The sequence below is a fragment of the Pseudophryne corroboree genome, chromosome 1 (genome assembly GCF_028390025.1).
Source record: "Pseudophryne corroboree isolate aPseCor3 chromosome 1, aPseCor3.hap2, whole genome shotgun sequence".
Lineage (NCBI taxonomy): Eukaryota > Metazoa > Chordata > Amphibia > Anura > Myobatrachidae > Pseudophryne > Pseudophryne corroboree.
In genome coordinates, this window is record NC_086444.1 from 316,400,481 (window position 1) to 316,418,543 (window position 18,063).

General features: G+C 46.1%; 1 protein-coding gene across 2 annotated transcripts in view; it reads left to right on the forward strand.

The window, feature by feature from the left end:
• The window catches only part of DNAH10 (dynein axonemal heavy chain 10), a 712,041-nt gene that overhangs the window by 497,873 nt on the left and 196,105 nt on the right, over positions 1-18,063 (forward strand). For both annotated transcript variants that reach the window (XM_063964569.1, XM_063964570.1), the window contains one exon: positions 17,562-17,696. In XM_063964569.1, coding sequence (XP_063820639.1) covers positions 17,562-17,696 — 135 coding nt within the window. The remainder of the gene's footprint in view (positions 1-17,561; positions 17,697-18,063) is intronic.

Genomic DNA, 18,063 nt, shown 5'->3' on the forward strand with positions numbered 1-18,063 from the left:
ATCGGGAACGTGAGTCCACAATCTCTTTAACTTCAAATTCCTCATTCTGCAAAGAGTGAACTTTAGGAGGTTTGGACTGGGTAGTACGGAACTTATTGAGAATCAAAGGCTTCAGTAAAGATGTATGAAAGGCGTTAGGAATTCTCAAAGACGGTGGCAACTTGACTTTGTATGACACAGGGTTGAGTACCTTTACAATGGGAAATGGACCAATAAACCTGGGAGCAAATTTCTTAGAAGGAACTTTGAACTTGAGATTGCGCGTAGAAATCCAAACTTGGTCTCCCACTTTGTAATTCGGTACAGCTTTACGTTTTCTATCTGCAAAAGATTTATAACGAGCGGAAGTTTTGACCAAGGACTTACGTACACAACTCCAGATGCTAGATAGACGTTGAAGCTCTTGATCTGCCGCTGGAACCTCTAGGGCTGGCAATGGATGAAACTCTGGCACACGAGGATGAAAGCCGAAGTTAATATAAAAGGGCGTAGATTCTGAAGATGAATGGAAGAGATTATTATGAGCAAATTCTGCCAATGGAAGGTAGTCAACCCAGTCATCCTGTGAGGACGATATATATAGCCGGAGAAATGTTTCAAGGTCTTGGTTGACTCTCTCAGTTTGTCCATCTGTCTGAGGATGATATGCAGAAGAAAAGTTCAACTTGATATTTAAAGATGAACAAAGCGACCTCCAAAACTTGGCCACAAACTGTGTTCCCCGATCAGAGATGATCTCTCGAGGAAGGCCATGCAACTTGAAGATTTCAGAGATGAACAATCTGGCTAATAAAGGGGCTGATGGTAACCCAGTTAATGGAATGAAATGTGCCATTTTCGAAAATCGATCCACTATCACCCAAATGGTATTTCGCCCTTTTGATGGAGGTAGATCGGTCACGAAATCCATTGAGATATGAGTCCATGGATGTTTGGGTATGGATAATGGATGTAATAAACCTGGTGGAGAACTTCTTGGACTCTTATGTTGGGCACATTTAGGACATGCTGCAATATAAACTCTTGGACATCGGCTTTGAGACGTGGCCACCAATAAGACTGTTGAATAAACTTGAGAGTCTTTAGAACGCCAGGATGACCCATGAAGGCAGAGGAGTGGGCCCAGGTAAGCAGCCGTTTTCGAAGACTTGTGGCGACAAAGGTCTTGCCAGGCGGAGGAACTGGAGAGGTTCGAGTCATTAAAAAGGACGTAGGATTCACAATGGCTTGATTCATGGTAGCATCATTTAATTCAGAAGAAGCAAAGGACCGGGAAAGGGCATCTGCCTTTTTGTTCTGAGACCCTGGACGATAGGTGAGCTTGAAATCAAATCGTGTGAAGAAAAGCGCCCATCGAGCTTGTCGTGGATTCAAACACTGAGCTGACTGCAGATACAGAAGATTCTTATGATCAGTATAAACTGTAATGCGATGTTGTGCTCCTTCTAGAAGGTATCTCCACTCCTCAAATGCCAACTTGATGGCAAGTAATTCTTGCTCACCGATTGCATAATTACGTTCGGCCGGGAGGAACTTACGGGAGAAATATCTGCAGGGATGGACCTTTTTATCTTCAAAGACTTGTGATAACACAGCTCCTACTGCTTCTGTAGATGCATCCACCTCTAGTAGAAAGGGACGATTCAAATCAGGCTGTCGAAGAATGGGTGCTGACCCAAAGGCTTGCTTTAAATCAGAGAAGGCTTTGATTGCTTCAGAAGACCAGTTCGTAGGATTTGCTCCCTTGCGAGTTAGGGCTGTGATGGGAGCAGCTAACGTAGAATAATTCTTAATGAATCTCCTATAGAAATTAGCAAAGCCGAGAAATCGCTGAATCCCCTTGAGAGTTGTAGGAGTGGACCAATCTCGGATAGCTTGTACCTTACCGGGATCCATACATAGCTCTGATCCAGAAATGATGTAACCAAGGAACGGTATGGAAGATACTTCAAAAGTGCACTTCTCTAACTTACAATAAAGTTGATTTTTCCTCAGACGTGTCAGTACCTCTTTAACTTGGTGACGGTGAGACTTTATATCCCTAGAGAATATTAGGATATCATCCAGGTACACTACTAGACACTTGTAGAGAAGATCACGAAAAAGTTCATTCACATAGCTTTGAAAAACTGCAGGTGCATTACAAAGACCAAAAGGCATTACAAGGTATTCGTAATGCCCATCCCGGGTATTAAAAGCAGTCTTCCACTCGTCCCCTGCCCGGATGCGGATTAAATTGTAGGCCCCTCGGAGATCCAGTTTTGTAAACACAGTAGCTCCTTTTACCCGGTCAAATAATTCTGGAATTAAGGGTAATGGATACTTGTTTTTCACAGTGATCTCATTGAGTCCACGGTAATCTATGCATGGTCGTAACCCACCGTCCTTCTTCTTAACGAAAAAGAATCCGGCTCCTGCAGGTGAAGAAGATGGTCTGATAAATCCTTTGGTTAGATTTTCCTGTATATAATCAGACATAGCTTGCGTCTCTGGGATGGATAGCGGATAAATTCGTCCCCTAGGAGGTGTTTTACCCGGAACCAGGACAATTGGGCAGTCCCATTCGCGATGAGGAGGTAGAGAGTCTGCTGCTTGTTTACTGAAAACATCCGTAAAGGATTGATACACCGGAGGTAGGTCGGGAAGGCTAATTGACCGGAGAGGTACAATTGAGGCTAAACAGTCCTTGGTACAAGATTTACCCCATGAAAGGACTTCCATGGTTTGCCAATTAAGTTGAGGATTATGTTTCTGCAGCCAAGGTAAACCAAGTATCACATCTTGAGAGGCTTTGGGAATCACGTAGAAGGAGAGGTATTCGTAATGGAGCACACCAACTTTCCTCTTGAGACATACGGTTCGATGAGTAATTATACCATCTGGAATTCGACTTCCATCCACTGCTGTAACGGCAACTGCTGCTTCCAGAGGCATGGTTTGAACTTTAGACCGTATGACAAAGGCTGAGGAGATGAAGTTCTCGGCTGCCCCGGAATCTAGGAGAGCTGAAACTTTCACTGTAGAACTTGGAACTTCTAATTGAATAGACAAGGTCGGCTCTTTCCCAGAACGTGATTCTAGAGTAACTCCTAGCTTAACCTCTCTTGAATAAGCTAGGAGCGAGAGTTTCCCGGTCGGAGTTTGCAGAATTTAACTAAGTGTTCGGAGGACCCACAGTACATGCAGAGGTTACCCTGTCGACGACGAAGTCGTTCCTCTTCTGTGAGGTGAGAGCGCCCAATCTGCATAGGTTCTTCTGTCGTTACCGGAGACTGTGAAGAAGAGTCTTGTCGAGGCCTAGGATGATAACGTGGACTGGATCGCTCTGCCCTGGATTTCTCTAAACATCGCTCCCTGTAGCGTAGGTCAAGTTTGTTACAGAGAGAAATCAATTCATCCAGTTTAGTTGGCACGTCCCGGATAGTTAAATCATCCTTGATTCTCTCTGAAAGTCCATTCCAAAACGCGGCGATCAGGGCCTCCTCATTCCAGTTTAACTCTGAAGACAACGTGCGAAACTGAATAATATATTGACTGACAGGACGTAAACCTTGACGTAGACGGAGAATCTCCAAGGATGCTGAGGTGGTCCTGCCTGGTTCGTCAAAGATTCTCCGGAAGGAAGATACAAACTCTTTGTAATTAGAGAGGATAGGATCACCTCTCTCCCATAATGGTGATGCCCACTCCAGAGCCTGACCAGAGAGGAGGGCAATAATATATGCGACCTTAGAACGAGCTGATGGGAAACTGGCGGACATCAGTTCGAACTGGCTCTCGCATTGATTCAGGAATCCTCTGCAAAGTTTTGGAGTCCCGTCAAACTTACTTGGAGAGGGTAACTGCAAGCGGGACGTAGGCAGCATCACAGGAGAAGCTGTAGTGGTAACTGGGACAACCGGAGTTGGAATCTGAACTTGAGACGTTTTAATAGCTGTATGAAGAGTCTCTAAACGGTCTGCCATAGTTTGCATAAACTGCACTATTTGTGTCTGTATAGACTCCTGGTTTTCCAGACGGGAAAGGATATCTGACGTAGCACCGCCTCCTGCGAATTGGTCACTTGACGGATCCATGTGGCCAGTGCTTACTGTCAGGCCCGGGTGTTCTTGTGAATCCGTTAACCCGGAACCAACCACAGGTGTAGGTGCTGGGGTATGAAGAAAGCAGGGAGGACGAAGAAAGTTCCGCTTCATATATTTATTAAATAACAATTCAGTAAGGAGTTAAATGACTAGTTGTTAATCATCATTATACTGAAATATTGCAAGAATGGCAGAAATAATATGCAAGAGAAAACTCAAAAATAAATAAAGGAAATGTTCATGGAAACATATGCAAAAACAAGCTGAAGAATAAATGTTGAATTGTCCAAATATAAACAAGCTTTGATGCTGAACTGCAGATTGTGTTTAACTGGTTAATGCAGACATGGTGAATTAACTGTAAGAATTTGCAATGGAGTTTTGAGGGTTAACTGAGAAACTGTGATGAATTATCCTTGTAATGACAACATAGCAAATAAAAGTACTGAATTGGGTTACTTGCGGGTTCCGGAGATCACTGTGAAACTGTAGTAGAAGACAAGGTGATGAATGGGTTAAATGCAGAGTTGAACAAACGAACAGCTGAGAGAAACAGAATCCTCCAGACTTTGAATGATAGGCAGACTGACAAGGTAACCTCATGCAGGACACTGGGAATCCAACTATTTCCAATAGGAGTGCAATTAACTGACAGCACAGCGGAGAGCCGGTGGATCTTTCAGCAGTGAAGGCTGCAGACGGACCTCTGGGAACGGAGGCGATATCTGGACCACGGGAATCACACAGGAATGCATGGAGAGAGCTCAGAGCTAGAGCACAGCTTTGATACAACAAAGCACTGGCCCAGAGTAACATAATCCCAGCCTACTTAAAGGCAGCACAAGCACGGGATTGGCTTACACCTGCCCACAGGTGTTTTCACAAGTGCTCAGTATTAGCTATTTGGTCTCCAACATGGCCACCTCCTATACAGCAGACACACCGCAGTGCCTTAGGCCATTTGGTCCCCGCACTCACAGTTCCCAGACTCTGCATTACCTGTGCCATTGATCACGCCGTGTCCCCACACGGGCGCACAGCACCGCGAGCAACCGCACTGGCAACGGATGAACCCCAGAACCCGCAAAGGTGAGAGATCGGTTCGTGACACACCAGTTTTATTTATTATTTAATATAATCCGTTCTCTGCCTGAAAAAAAACGATACACAGTCACATACCATATCTGTGCTCAGCCTCAGTGTTCTGCATGATAATATCATCTATATGTATATCTGACTGTGCTGAGTGCTCACTGCTCACACAGCTGAATTGTGGGGGAGACTGGGGTGCAGTTATAGCAGGAGTACAGTGCACACTTTTGCTGCCAGTGTGACTGACCAGTGACCACCAGTATATTGTCTGCCTGAAAAAGTTAAACACTCCTGTGGTGTTTTTTTATTTTATTCTATAAACGCATTCTGCTGACAGTGTCCAGCAGGTCCGTCATTCATTATATTATATAAATATTTACCTGCAGTAGTGTTATATTTTTTTTGTTCATCTCTATCATCTTTACCATCTCTATATTAGCAGACGCAGTACGGTAGTCCACGGCTGTGGCTACCTCTGTGTCGTCAGTGCTCGTCCATAATTGTATACCTACCTGTGGTGGGGTTTTTTTTTCTATCTTCTTCATACTAGTAGTTTAGGAGTCTGCTGACAGTGTCCAGCAGGTCCGTCATTATATTATATATACCTGCAGTAGTGATATATATTTTTTACATCATTATCATCTCTATACTAGCAGACGCAGTACAGTAGTCCACGGCTGTAGCTACCTCTGTGTCGTCAGTGCTCGTCCATAATTGTATACCTACCTGTGGTGGGGTTTTTTTTTCTATCTTCTTCATACTAGTAGTTTAGGAGTCTGCTGACAGTGTCCAGCAGGTCCGTCATTATATTATATATACCTGCAGTAGTGATATATATATATTTTTTATATCATTATCATCTCTATACTAGCAGACGCAGTACGGTAGTCCACGGCTGTAGCTACCTCTGTGTCGTCAGTCACTCGTCATCCATAAGTATACTAGTATCCATCCATCTCCATTGTTTACCTGAGGTGCCTTTTAGTTGTGCCTATTAAAATATGGAGAACAAAAATGTTGAGGTTCCAAAAATAGGGAAAGATCAAGATCCACTTCCACCTCGTGCTGAAGCTGCTGCCACTAGTCATGGCCGAGACGATGAAATTCCATCAACGTCGTCTGCCAAGGCCGATGCCCAATGTCATAGTACAGAGCATGTAAAATCCGAAACACAAAATATCAGTAAAAAAAGGACTCAAAAATCTAAAATAAAATCGTCGGAGGAGAAGCGTAAACTTGCCAATATGCCATTTACCACACGGAGTGGCAAGGAACGGCTGAGGCCCTGGCCTATGTTCATGGCTAGTGGTTCAGCTTCACATGAGGATGGAAGCACTCAGCCTCTCGCTAGAAAAATGAAAAGACTTAAGCTGGCAAAAGCACAGCAAAGAACTGTGCGTTCTTCGAAATCACAAATCCACAAGGAGAGTCCAATTGTGTCGGTTGCGATGCCTGACCTTCCCAACACTGGACGTGAAGAGCATGCGCCTTCCACCATTTGCACGCCCCCTGCAAGTGCTGGAAGGAGCACCCGCAGTCCAGTTCCTGATAGTCAGATTGAAGATGTCAGTGTTGAAGTACACCAGGATGAGGAGGATATGGGTGTTGCTGGCGCTGGGGAGGAAATTGACAAGGAGGATTCTGATGGTGAGGTGGTTTGTTTAAGTCAGGCACCCGGGGAGACACCTGTTGTCCGTGGGAGGAATATGGCCATTGACATGCCTGGTGAAAATACCAAAAAAATCAGCTCTTTGGTGTGGAAGTATTTCAACAGAAATGCGGACAACAGGTGTCAAGCCGTGTGTTGCCTTTGTCAAGCTGTAATAAGTAGGGGTAAGGACGTTAACCACCTCGGAACATCCTCCCTTATACGTCACCTGCAGCGCATTCATCATAAGTCAGTGACAAGATCAAAAACTTTGGGTGACAGCGGAAGCAGTCCACTGACCAGTAAATCCCTTCCTCTTGTAACCAAGCTCACGCAAACCACCCCACCAACTCCCTCAGTGTCAATTTCCTCCTTCCCCAGGAATGCCAATAGTCCTGCAGGCCATGTCACTGGCAATTCTGACGAGTCCTCTCCTGCCTGGGATTCCTCCGATGCATCCTTGCGTGTAATGCCTACTGCTACTGGCGCTGCTGTTGTTGCTGCTGGGAGTCGATGGTCATCCCAGAGGGGAAGTCGTAAGACGACTTTTACTACTTCCACCAAGCAATTGACTGTCCAACAGTCCTTTGCGAGGAAGATGAAATATCACAGCAGTCATCCTGCTGCAAAGCGGATAACTGAGGCCTTGGCATCCTGGGCGGTGAGAAACGTGGTTCCGGTATCCATCATTACTGCAGAGCCAACTATAGACTTGATTGAGGTACTGTGTCCCCGGTACCAAATACCATCTAGGTTCCATTTCTCTAGGCAGGCGATACCGAAAATGTACACAGACCTCAGAAAAAGACTCACCAGTGTCCTAAAAAATGCAGTTGTACCCAATGTCCACTTAACCACGGACATGTGGACAAGTGGAGCAGGGCAGACTCAGGACTATATGACTGTGACAGCCCACTGGGTAAATGTATTGACTCCCGCCGCAAGAACAGCAGCGGCGGCACCAGTAGCAGCATCTCGCAAACGCCAACTCTTTCCTAGGCAGGCTACGCTTTGTATCACCGCTTTCAAGAATAGGCACACAGCTGAAAACCTCTTACGGCAACTGAGGAAGATCATCGCAGAATGGCTTACCCCAATTGGACTCTCCTGTGGATTTGTGGCATCGGACAACGCCAGCAATATTGTGTGTGCATTAAATATGGGCAAATTCCAGCACGTCCCATGTTTTGCACATACCTTGAATTTGGTGGTGCAGAATTATTTAAAAAACGAGAGGGGCGTGCAAGAGATGCTGTCGGTGGCCAGAAGAATTGCGGGACACTTTCGGCGTACAGGCACCACGTACAGAAGACTGGAGCAACACCAAAAACGCCTGAACCTGCCCTGCCATCACCTGAAGCAAGAAGTGGTAACGAGGTGGAATTCAACCCTCTATATGCTTCAGAGGTTGGAGGAGCAGCAAAAGGCCATTCAAGCCTATACAACTGACCACGATATAGGAGGTGGAATGCACCTGTCTCAAGCGCAGTGGAGAATGATTTCAACGTTGTGCAAGGTTCTGCAACCTTTTGAACTTGCCACACGTGAAGTCAGTTCAGACACTGCCAGCCTGAGTCAGGTCATTCCCCTCATCAGGCTTTTGCAGAAGAAGCTGGAGACATTGAAGGAGGAGCTAACACTGAGCGATTCCGCTAAGCATGTGGGACTTGTGGATGGAGCCCTTAATTCGCTTAACAAGGATTCACGGGTGGTCAATCTGTTGAAATCAGAGCACTACATTTTGGCCACCGTGCTCGATCCTAGATTTAAAACCTACGTTGTATCTCTCTTTCCGGCAGACACAAGTCTGCAGGGGTTCAAAGAACTGCTGGTGAGAAAATTGTCAAGTCAAGCGGAACGCGACCTGTCAACATCTCCTCCTTCACATTCTCCCGCAACTGGGGGTGCGAGGAAAAGGCTCAGAATTCCGAGCCCACCCGCTGGCGGTGATGCAGGGCAGTCTGGAGCGACTGCTGATGCTGACATCTGGTCCGGTCTGAAGGACCTGACAACGATTACGGACATGTCGTCTACTGTCACTGCATATGATTCTCTCACCATTGAAAGAATGGTGGAGGATTATATGAGTGACCGCATCCAAGTAGGCACGTAAGACAGTCCGTACGTATACTGGCAGGAAAAAGAGGCAATTTGGAGGCCCTTGCACAAACTGGCTTTATTCTACCTAAGTTGCCCTCCCACAAGTGTGTACTCCGAAAGAGTGTTTAGTGCCGCCGCTCACCTTGTCAGCAATCGGCGTACGAGGTTACTTCCAGAAAATGTGGAGAAGATGATGTTCATTAAAATGAATTATAATCAATTCCTCCATGGAGACATTCACCAGCAGCAATTGCCTCCACAAAGTACACAGGGAGCTGTGATGGTGGATTCCAGTGGGGACGAATTGATAATCTGTGAGGAGGGGGATGTACACGGTGATGAATCGGAGGATGATGATGAGGTGGACATCTTGCCTCTGTAGAGCCAGTTTGTGCAAGGAGAGATTAATTGCTTCTTTTTTGGTGGGGGTCCAATCCAAACCAACCCGTCATTTCAGTCACAGTCGTGTGGCAGACCCTGTCACTGAAATGATGGGTTGGTTAAAGTGTGCATGTCCTGTTTATACAACATAAGGGTGGGTGGGAGGGCCCAAGGACAATTCCATCTTGCACCTCTTTTTTCTTTCATTTTTCTTTGCGTCATGTGCTGTTTGGGGAGTGTTTTTTGGAAGGGCCATCCTGCGTGACACTGCAGTGCCACTCCTAGATGGGCTAGGTGTTTGTGTCGGCCACTTGGGTCGCTGAGCTTAGTCATCCAGCGACCTCGGTGCAAATTTTAGGACTAAAAATAATATTGTGAGGTGTGAGGTGTTCAGAATAGACTGAAAATGAGTGGAAATTATGGTTATTGAGGTTAATAATACTTTGGGATCAAAATGACCTCCAAATTCTATGATTTAAGCTGTTTTTTAGGGTTTTTTGAAAAAAACACCCGAATCCAAAACACACCCGAATCCGACAAAAAAAATTCGGTGAGGTTTTGCCAAAACGCGTTCGAACCCAAAACACGGCCACGGAACCGAACCCAAAACCTAAACACAAAACCCGAAAAATTTCCGGTGCACATCTCTACTTGTAAAACGTAGTAAAGATATGCAGTGGGGACCAGGCGGCTGCTCTGCTGAGTGGAGGCATTCACTGATCTGGTAGAATGTGCTATCCCAATGACCGAAACAGGTTTCCCCACCCATGTAAGCCTGTGGACTAAGAGAAGTGTATCCTCTAGCAATTGTTTGCTTCTACACAAGCCGTACTCTCTTGTGTGCATCATATGGGACCCAATGATCATAGTTTTACAAAATGCAAGAGTATTTTTATCATATATTCTTATATAGCCTTATAACAACTATGGAGTGAGGAGATTCCGCTTCCTACAAAGACTGATCTCTGCACACAGCCGGGATCACAGTGTCCTGATTTAAGTGGAACTTAGATATCTCCTTAGATAAGAGAACATATTTATCCTTATGAGATATGGCGATCTATAAAGTAGAGAACCCCAGCTCTGACTCTCTGTGTGCTGTAAAGATAGTCAGGAGAAACAGTTTTTCTTCTAAGAATATTCACTTTCACTGAATACTAAGGTTTTAAAAGAGGTTGTCTAAGTACAAGTAGCTACTGGAGTATTGTATGGAAGATGCACATGCATTACTCCCTGCAGAAAGGTCTGAGCGGTACTGGTAAAAGTGACCGTTTCTACTGAAAAAAGATACTGTAGGTTCTGCTTTTTTTTTTTTTTTTCTAAACTGCCTCGTTTTGCCTTTAGAAATTCTCCATTAAATCTCACTGCAAATATGCAGAAAAACTGTCACTTTTGCCAAATCAGAACCTGTTGTATTTACAGTGACTACTGTAGTTCACTACAAGTTGAAGTCTTTTGTAGCAGCGAAAGGCAGCAGGAAGAGGAACCTGATCTCTCTCGCCTCAGCCCGCTACATCATGGTGGTAGAAGTGTGAAAATAAAAGTAAAAATACAATATATTAAAATTACAACAACATTCTGAGTTCCCTGCTAGAGGGGAGGGAGATTATGAAAAGGGGATGAGTTTTTAACATGTATATTTTTCTTTCTAGTGCCAAGCTCCTTGTTGAGCCCTCTGCATCTCCAAGATCCAGTGCTTACCCAACTAGATCAAATAAATACAGCTGTGTCCTCTTACAACTTTGCTCCATGTGCTACATAACGCGTGAGTGCCATGTAACTTGGTTGAACCGAGCGTCTTTTTGAGTTTTTCCCGCGCAGATGCATCTTAATCTCAATGTAGTAGGACGCACGAGCAGCTTCTGCTGATTACAATGATAGCAGCATGCCTATTTTCTGTGTGTGACTGCAACTGTATTTGCATACAAAATGCTATGCTGCAGTGTTTGCCTGGAAAACACTGTAACGTAAAATTTCGGATGCAGATAGAGCCGCTATTACACACAAAATATAGGCATGCCGCATATACTTTTAATCAGCAGAAGCTGCTCGTGAGTCCCACCATGGCATGGCGCGACATGAAGGGCTGTTTAGCGTGACTGCAGCAAGGATGTAAGAGGACACATCTGTAAATTAGGAGAGACACAAGCTTTGGAGAAAGATAGCAGTAGAATGTCTTGATTACTGTGATTAATTTGTGTGCATTATAATTTGCTTACAAAGCTAGAACTATATCAGAATATTTGCTTTGTCAACTTTCATTTATTTATAGTAGACTTCTGTGGCCCTTCTTCATTTATCCTACCATATGCAACTTTTGCTTGGTATCTTTCATCCATTATATCAAGTCCAATGCATAGTGCCCAACTTTGACATATGCAGAATTGGGTCTAAATAAACTCTTCCCCTATCCAAACTTTCCCTGAAACTCCACCCATTTATGCTAGCTCCTCCTCTTTCAAGATCCAGTATTAGGAGCAGTCCTACAAAAATTAGGACAGTTTGGAGGCGTGATTTATTGTCGAGATTTCTCTGACGTCCTAGTGGATGCTGGGAACTCCGTAAGGACCATGGGGAATAGCGGGCTCCGAAGGAGGCTGGGCACTCTAGAAAGATCTTAGACTACCTGGTGTGCACTGGCTCCTCCCACTATGACCCTCCTCCAAGCCTCAGTTAGATTTCGTGCCCGGCCGAGGTTGGATGCACACTAGGGGCTCTCCTGAGCTCTTAGAAAGTAATAGTCTTAGATTTTTTTATTTTCAGTGAGACCTGCTGGCAACAGGCTCACTGCAGCGAGGGACTAAGGGGAGAAGAAGCGAACTCGCCTGCTTGCAGCCGGATTGGGCTTCTTAGGCTACTGGACACCATTAGCTCCAGAGGGATCGACCGCAGGCCCAGCCTTGATGTTCGGTCCCGGAGCCGCACCGCCGTCCCCCTTACAGAGCCAGAAGCAAGAAGATGGTCCGGAAAATCGGCGGCATGAAGACTCAGTCTTCACCAAGGTAGCGCACAGCACTGCAGCTGTGCGCCATTGCTCCTCTCACACACTTCATACTTCGGTCACTGAGGGTGCAGGGCGCTGGGGGGGGGCGCCCTGAGGCAGCAATAAAAACACCTTGGCTGGCTAAAATACCTCAATATATAGCCCCAGGGGCTATATATGAGGTAAATACCCCTGCCAGAAGTCCATAAAAAGCGGGAGAATAGGCCGCGAAAAAGGGGCAGAGCCTATCTCCTCAGCACACTGGCGCCATTTTCCCTCACAGCTCAGTTGGAGGGAAGCTCCCTGGCTCTCCCCTGCAACAGAAAAGGGTTAAAAAAAGAGAGGGGGGGCACTAAATTTAGGCGCAGTATACATTATATATAAAAACAGCAGCTATAGGGGACATAACTCAGTTAGTCCCTGCAGTATATAGCGCTCTGGTGTGTGCTGGCATACTCTCACTCTGTCCCCCCAAAGGGCTTTTGTGGGTCCTGTCCTCGTTTAGAGCATTCCCTGTGTGTCTGCGGTGTGTCGGTACGGCTGTGTCGACATGTTGAATGAGGAGGCTTATATGGTGACGGAACAGAGGCCGATATATGTGATGTCGCCCCCTGTGGGGCCGACACCAGAGTGGATGGTTAGGTGAAAGGTATTAACCGACAGTGTCAACTCCTTACATAAAAGGTTGGATGACGTAACAGCTGTGGGACAGCCGGCTTCTCAGCCCGCGCCTGCCCAGGCGTCTCAAAGGCCATCAGGGGCTCAAACACGCCCGCTCTCTCAGATGGCAGACACAGATGTCGACATGGAGTTTGACTCCAGTGTCGACAAGGTTGAGACATATACAAAATCCACTAGGAACAGCCGTGACTTGGTCCCGGCAATAAAAAATGTGTTATACATTTCTGACATTAACCCAAGCACCTCTGAAAATGGGTTTTTTAGGTTTGGGGAGAAAAAACAGGCAGTGTTTTGTTCCCCCATCAGATGAATAAATGAAGTGTGTGAAAAGCGTGGGTTCCCCCGTTAAGAAACTGGTAATTTATAAAAAGTTACTGATGGCGTACCCTTTCCCGCCAGGAGGATAAGTTACGCTGGGAGGTATCCCCTAGGGTGGATAAGGCGCTCACACGGTTGTCAAAAAAAGGTGGCACTGCCGTTTTAGGAACGGCCACTTTGAAGGTACCTGTTGATAAAAAGCAGGAGGCTATCCTGAAGTCTGTATTTACACACTCAGGTACTAGACTGAAACCTGCAGATCGTGCTGCTGCAGCGTGGTCGGTGACCCTGTTAAGCATACTAGTTTGCTAATATGAGAACATATTAAAGGCGTCGTCTTATATATGAGGGATGCACAGAGGGATATTTTGCCGGCTGGCATCCAAAATGAATGTAATGTCCATTCTGTCAGGAGGGTATTAGAGACCTGTCACTGGACAGGTGATGCTGACTTAAACAGCGCATAGAGATTCTGCCTTATAAGGGTGAGGAATTATTTGGGCGTGGTCTCTGGGACCTCGTATCCACAGCAATGTGCTGGGAAGAAATATTTTTACCTCAGGTTTCCTCACAGAAAAAGGTACAGTCCTGTCGGCTTCAGAAAAGCAAGCGGGTCAAATGGCGCTTCCTTTCTGTACAGAGACAAGGGAAGAGGGAAAAAGCTGCACCAGCAGCCTGTTCCCAGAATCAAAATTCTTCCCCCGCTTCCTGTGAGTCCACAGCATGACGCGGGTGCTCCACAGGTGTAGCCAGGTATGGTGGGGGGCCGTCTCAAAAAATTTCAGCAATTAGTGGGCTCGCTCACAGGTGGATCCCTGTTTCTTTCAAGTAGTATTTCAGGGGTACAAGCTGGAATTAGAGATGTCTCCCCCCAGCCGTTTCCTTAAATATGCCTTGCTGACAACTCCCTCAGGCAAGGGAGGCTGTGCTAGAGGCAATTAATAGGCGGTATTCCCAGCAGGTAATACTCAAGGTGCCCCTACTTCAACAAGGACGGGGTTACTATTCCACACGGTTTGGGGTACCGAAACCGCATAGTTCGGTGTGACCCTTCTTATATTTAAAATCCTTGAACACATACATAAAAAAATTCAAGTTCAAGATGGAATCGCTCAGGGCGGTTATTGCAAGCCTGGACGAGGGGGATTACATGGTATCCCGGGGCATCAAGGATGCTTACCTGCATGTCCCCATTTACTATCCTCGCCAGGAGTACCTCAGATTTGTGGTACAGGATTACCATTACCAAGTCCAGACACTGCCGTTTAGACTGTACATGGCACCGAGGGTGTTTTATCAAGGTAATGGCCGAAATGATGATACTCCTTCGAAAAAAGGGAGTTTTAATTATCCCGCACTTGGACAATCTCTTTATAAGAGCGAGGTCCAAGGAGCAGTTGGTAGTCGGGGTAGCACTATTTTGGAAAGTGCTACAACAGCACGGTTGGATTCTAAACAGTCCAAAGTCACAGCTGGTTCCTATGACACGTCTACTGTTCCTGGGGATGGTTCTGGACATAAACCAGAAATAGTTTTCTCCGGGAGGAGAAAGCCAAGGAGTTGTCATTCTCTAGTCAGAGACCTCCTGAAGCCAAAACAGGTAGCGGTGCATCATGGCACGCGAGTCCTGGGAAAAATGGTAGCTTCCTACGAAGCAATCTCATTAGGCAGGTTCCATACAAGAACTTTTCAGAGGGACCTGTTGGACAAGTGGTCCGGATCGCATCTTCCGATGCATAGGCTGATAACCCTGTCTCCAAGGACCAGGGTATCTCTACTGTGGTGGCTGCAGAGTGCCCATCTTCAAGAGGGCCGCAGGTTCGGCATACAGGACTAGGTCCTAGTGACCATGAATGCCAGCCTTTGAGGCTGGGGGGGCAGTCACACAGGGAAGAAACTTCCAGGGACTTTGGTCAAGTCAGGTGATTTCCCTACACATAAACATTCTGGACCTGAGGGCCATTTACAATGCCCTGAGGCCGGCAAGGCCTCTGCTTCAAAACCAGCCGGTACTGATCCAATCAGACAACATCACGGCAGTCGCCCATGTAAACCAATAGGGCGGCACAAGAAGCAGGATGGCGATGGCAGAAGCCACAAGGATTCTCCGATAGGCGGAAAATCATGTGTTAGCACTGTCAGCAGTGTTCATTCCCGGAGTGGACAACTGGGAAGCAGATCTTCTCAACAGACACGACCTCCACCCGGGAGAGTGGGGACTTCCTCCAGAAGTCTTCCAAAGGATTGTACACCATTGGAAAAGGCCACAGGTGGACATGATGGCGTCCCGCCTCAACAAAAGCTATAAAAGATATTGCGCCAGGTCAAGGGACCCTCAGGCGATAACTGTGGACGCTCTGGTAACACCGTGGGTGTACCAGTCGGTTTATGTGTTCTCCCCTCTGCCTCTCATACCAAAGGTACTGAGAATAATAAGAAGGCGAGGAGTAAGAACGATACTCGTGGTTCCGGGCTGGCCAAGAAGAGATTGGTACCCAGAACTTCAAGAATTTATATCAGAGGACCCATGGCCTCTGCCACTCAGACAGGACCTGCGGCAGCAGGGGCCCTGTCTGTTCCAAGACTTACCGCGGCTGCGTTTGACGGCATAGCGGTTGAACGCCGGATCCTGAAGGAAAAGGGCATTCCGGAGGAAGTCATTCCTACGCTTACTAAAGCCAGGAAAGAGGTTACAGCAAATCATTATCACCGCATATGGCGGAAATATGTTGCATGGTGTGAGGCCGAAAGGGTCCCAACAGAGGAATTTCAACTAGGTCGATTTCTGCATTTCCTGCAAGCAGGAGTAACTATGGGCCTTAAATTAGGTTCCATTAAGGTACAGATCTCGGCTCTGTCGATTTTCTTTCAAAAAGAACTAGCTTCAGTACATGAAGTTCAGACATTTATAAAAGGAGTGCTGCATATTCAGCCCCCGTTTGTGCCTCCTGTGGCACCTTGGGACCACTAAAGACCGTGGATCTGTAATATCTCACTTGGAAAGTGGTCATGTTATTGGCCTTGGTTTCGGCCAGGCGAGTATCAGAATTGGCGGCTTTATCATGTAAAAGCCCTTATCTGATTTTCCATATGGATAGGGCAGAATTGAGGACTCGTCCCCAGTTTCTCCCTAAGGTGGTGTCAGCATTTCACCTGAACCAGCCTATTGTGGTGCCTGCGGCTACTAGGGACTTGGAGGACTCCAAGTTGTTAGACGTGGTCAGGGCCCTGAAAATATATGTTTCCAGAACGGCTGGAGTCAGAAAATCTGACTCGCTGTTTATCATATATGCACCCAACAAGCTGGGTGCTCCTGCTTCTACGCAGACTATTACTCGTTGGATTTGTAGTACAATTCAGCTTGCACATTCTGTGGCAGGCCTGCCACAGCCAAAATCTGTCAATGCCCATTCCACAAGGAAGGTGGGCTCATCTTGGGCGGCAGCCCGAGAGGTCTCGGCTTTACAACTTGCCGAGCTGCTACTTGGTCAGGGGCTAACACGTTTGCAAAATTCTATAAATTTGATACCCTGGCTAAGGAGGACCTGGAGTTCTCTCATTCGGTGTTGCAGAGTCATCCGCACTCTCCCGCCCGTTTGGGAGCTTTGGTATAATCCCCATGGTCCTTACGGAGTTCCCAGCATCCACTAGGACGTCATAGAAAATAAGAATTTACTCACCGGTAATTCTATTTCTCGTAGTCCGTAGTGGATGCTGGGCGCCCATCCCAAGTGCGGTGTATCTGCAATACTTGTACATAGTTATTGTTAACTAAATCGGGTTATTGTTGAGCCATCTGTTGAGAGGCTCAGTTGTTTCATACTGTTAACTGGGTTTCATATCACGAGTTATACGGTGTGATTGGTGTGGCTGGTAAGAGTCTTACCCGGGATTCAAAATCCTTCCTTATTGTGTACGCTCGTCCGGGCACAGTATCCTAACTGAGGCTTGGAGGAGGGTCATAGTGGGAGGAGCAGGTGCACACCAGGTAGTCTAAGATCTTTCTAGAGTGCCCAGCCTCCTTCGGAGCCCGCTATTCCCCATGGTCCTTACGGAGTTCCCAGCATCCACTACGGACTACGAGAAATAGAATTACGGGTGAGTAAATTCTTATTTTCATTGTAGCAATAATGAATTCTAATTGCCGTAAACACACAATGTGAAATCAGACTGTTAAACATTTATATGTGATATTCTGTCCTAAAGAAAAAATCTGTGTTTCAAAATGAAAATCTCAGTGTTTTACATATCAGTTACTTTTGCTTTTGCCTAGGCACTGTCCATGTATTTGGGTGGGGCACCCGCAGGTCCCGCTGGGACTGGTAAAACTGAAACAACTAAAGACCTGGCCAAAGCTCTTGGATTGCTGTGTGTAGTGACAAACTGTGGTGAAGGCATGGACTACAAGGTAGAGTAGAAGTTTCCTTGTTTACAAGTTACATATATTAAGGTAACATACTATGTAACAGAATAGTATATTTAATTGTTGAGTTGTTTATAATCGACAGCTTTCTGATTCAGTTTCTGTTATAATGTGTATTAAATGTGTTTTTAATTGTCTGTTCTTATTCCCAAGGACTTTACAGGTTAATATTTAGTATCGAAAAAGATTTTCAAACTATGTTCAGTGCATATGTAATGATGTCAATTGTAGTACCCCCAAAACTGTTTCTCTAACGTCCTAGTGGATGCTGGGGACTCCAAACAAACAAAGAGGAAGGGGGGTGCAAATCCCCACCCCCAAATTCCCTTCCGCACACTGAAAATTACCTGTA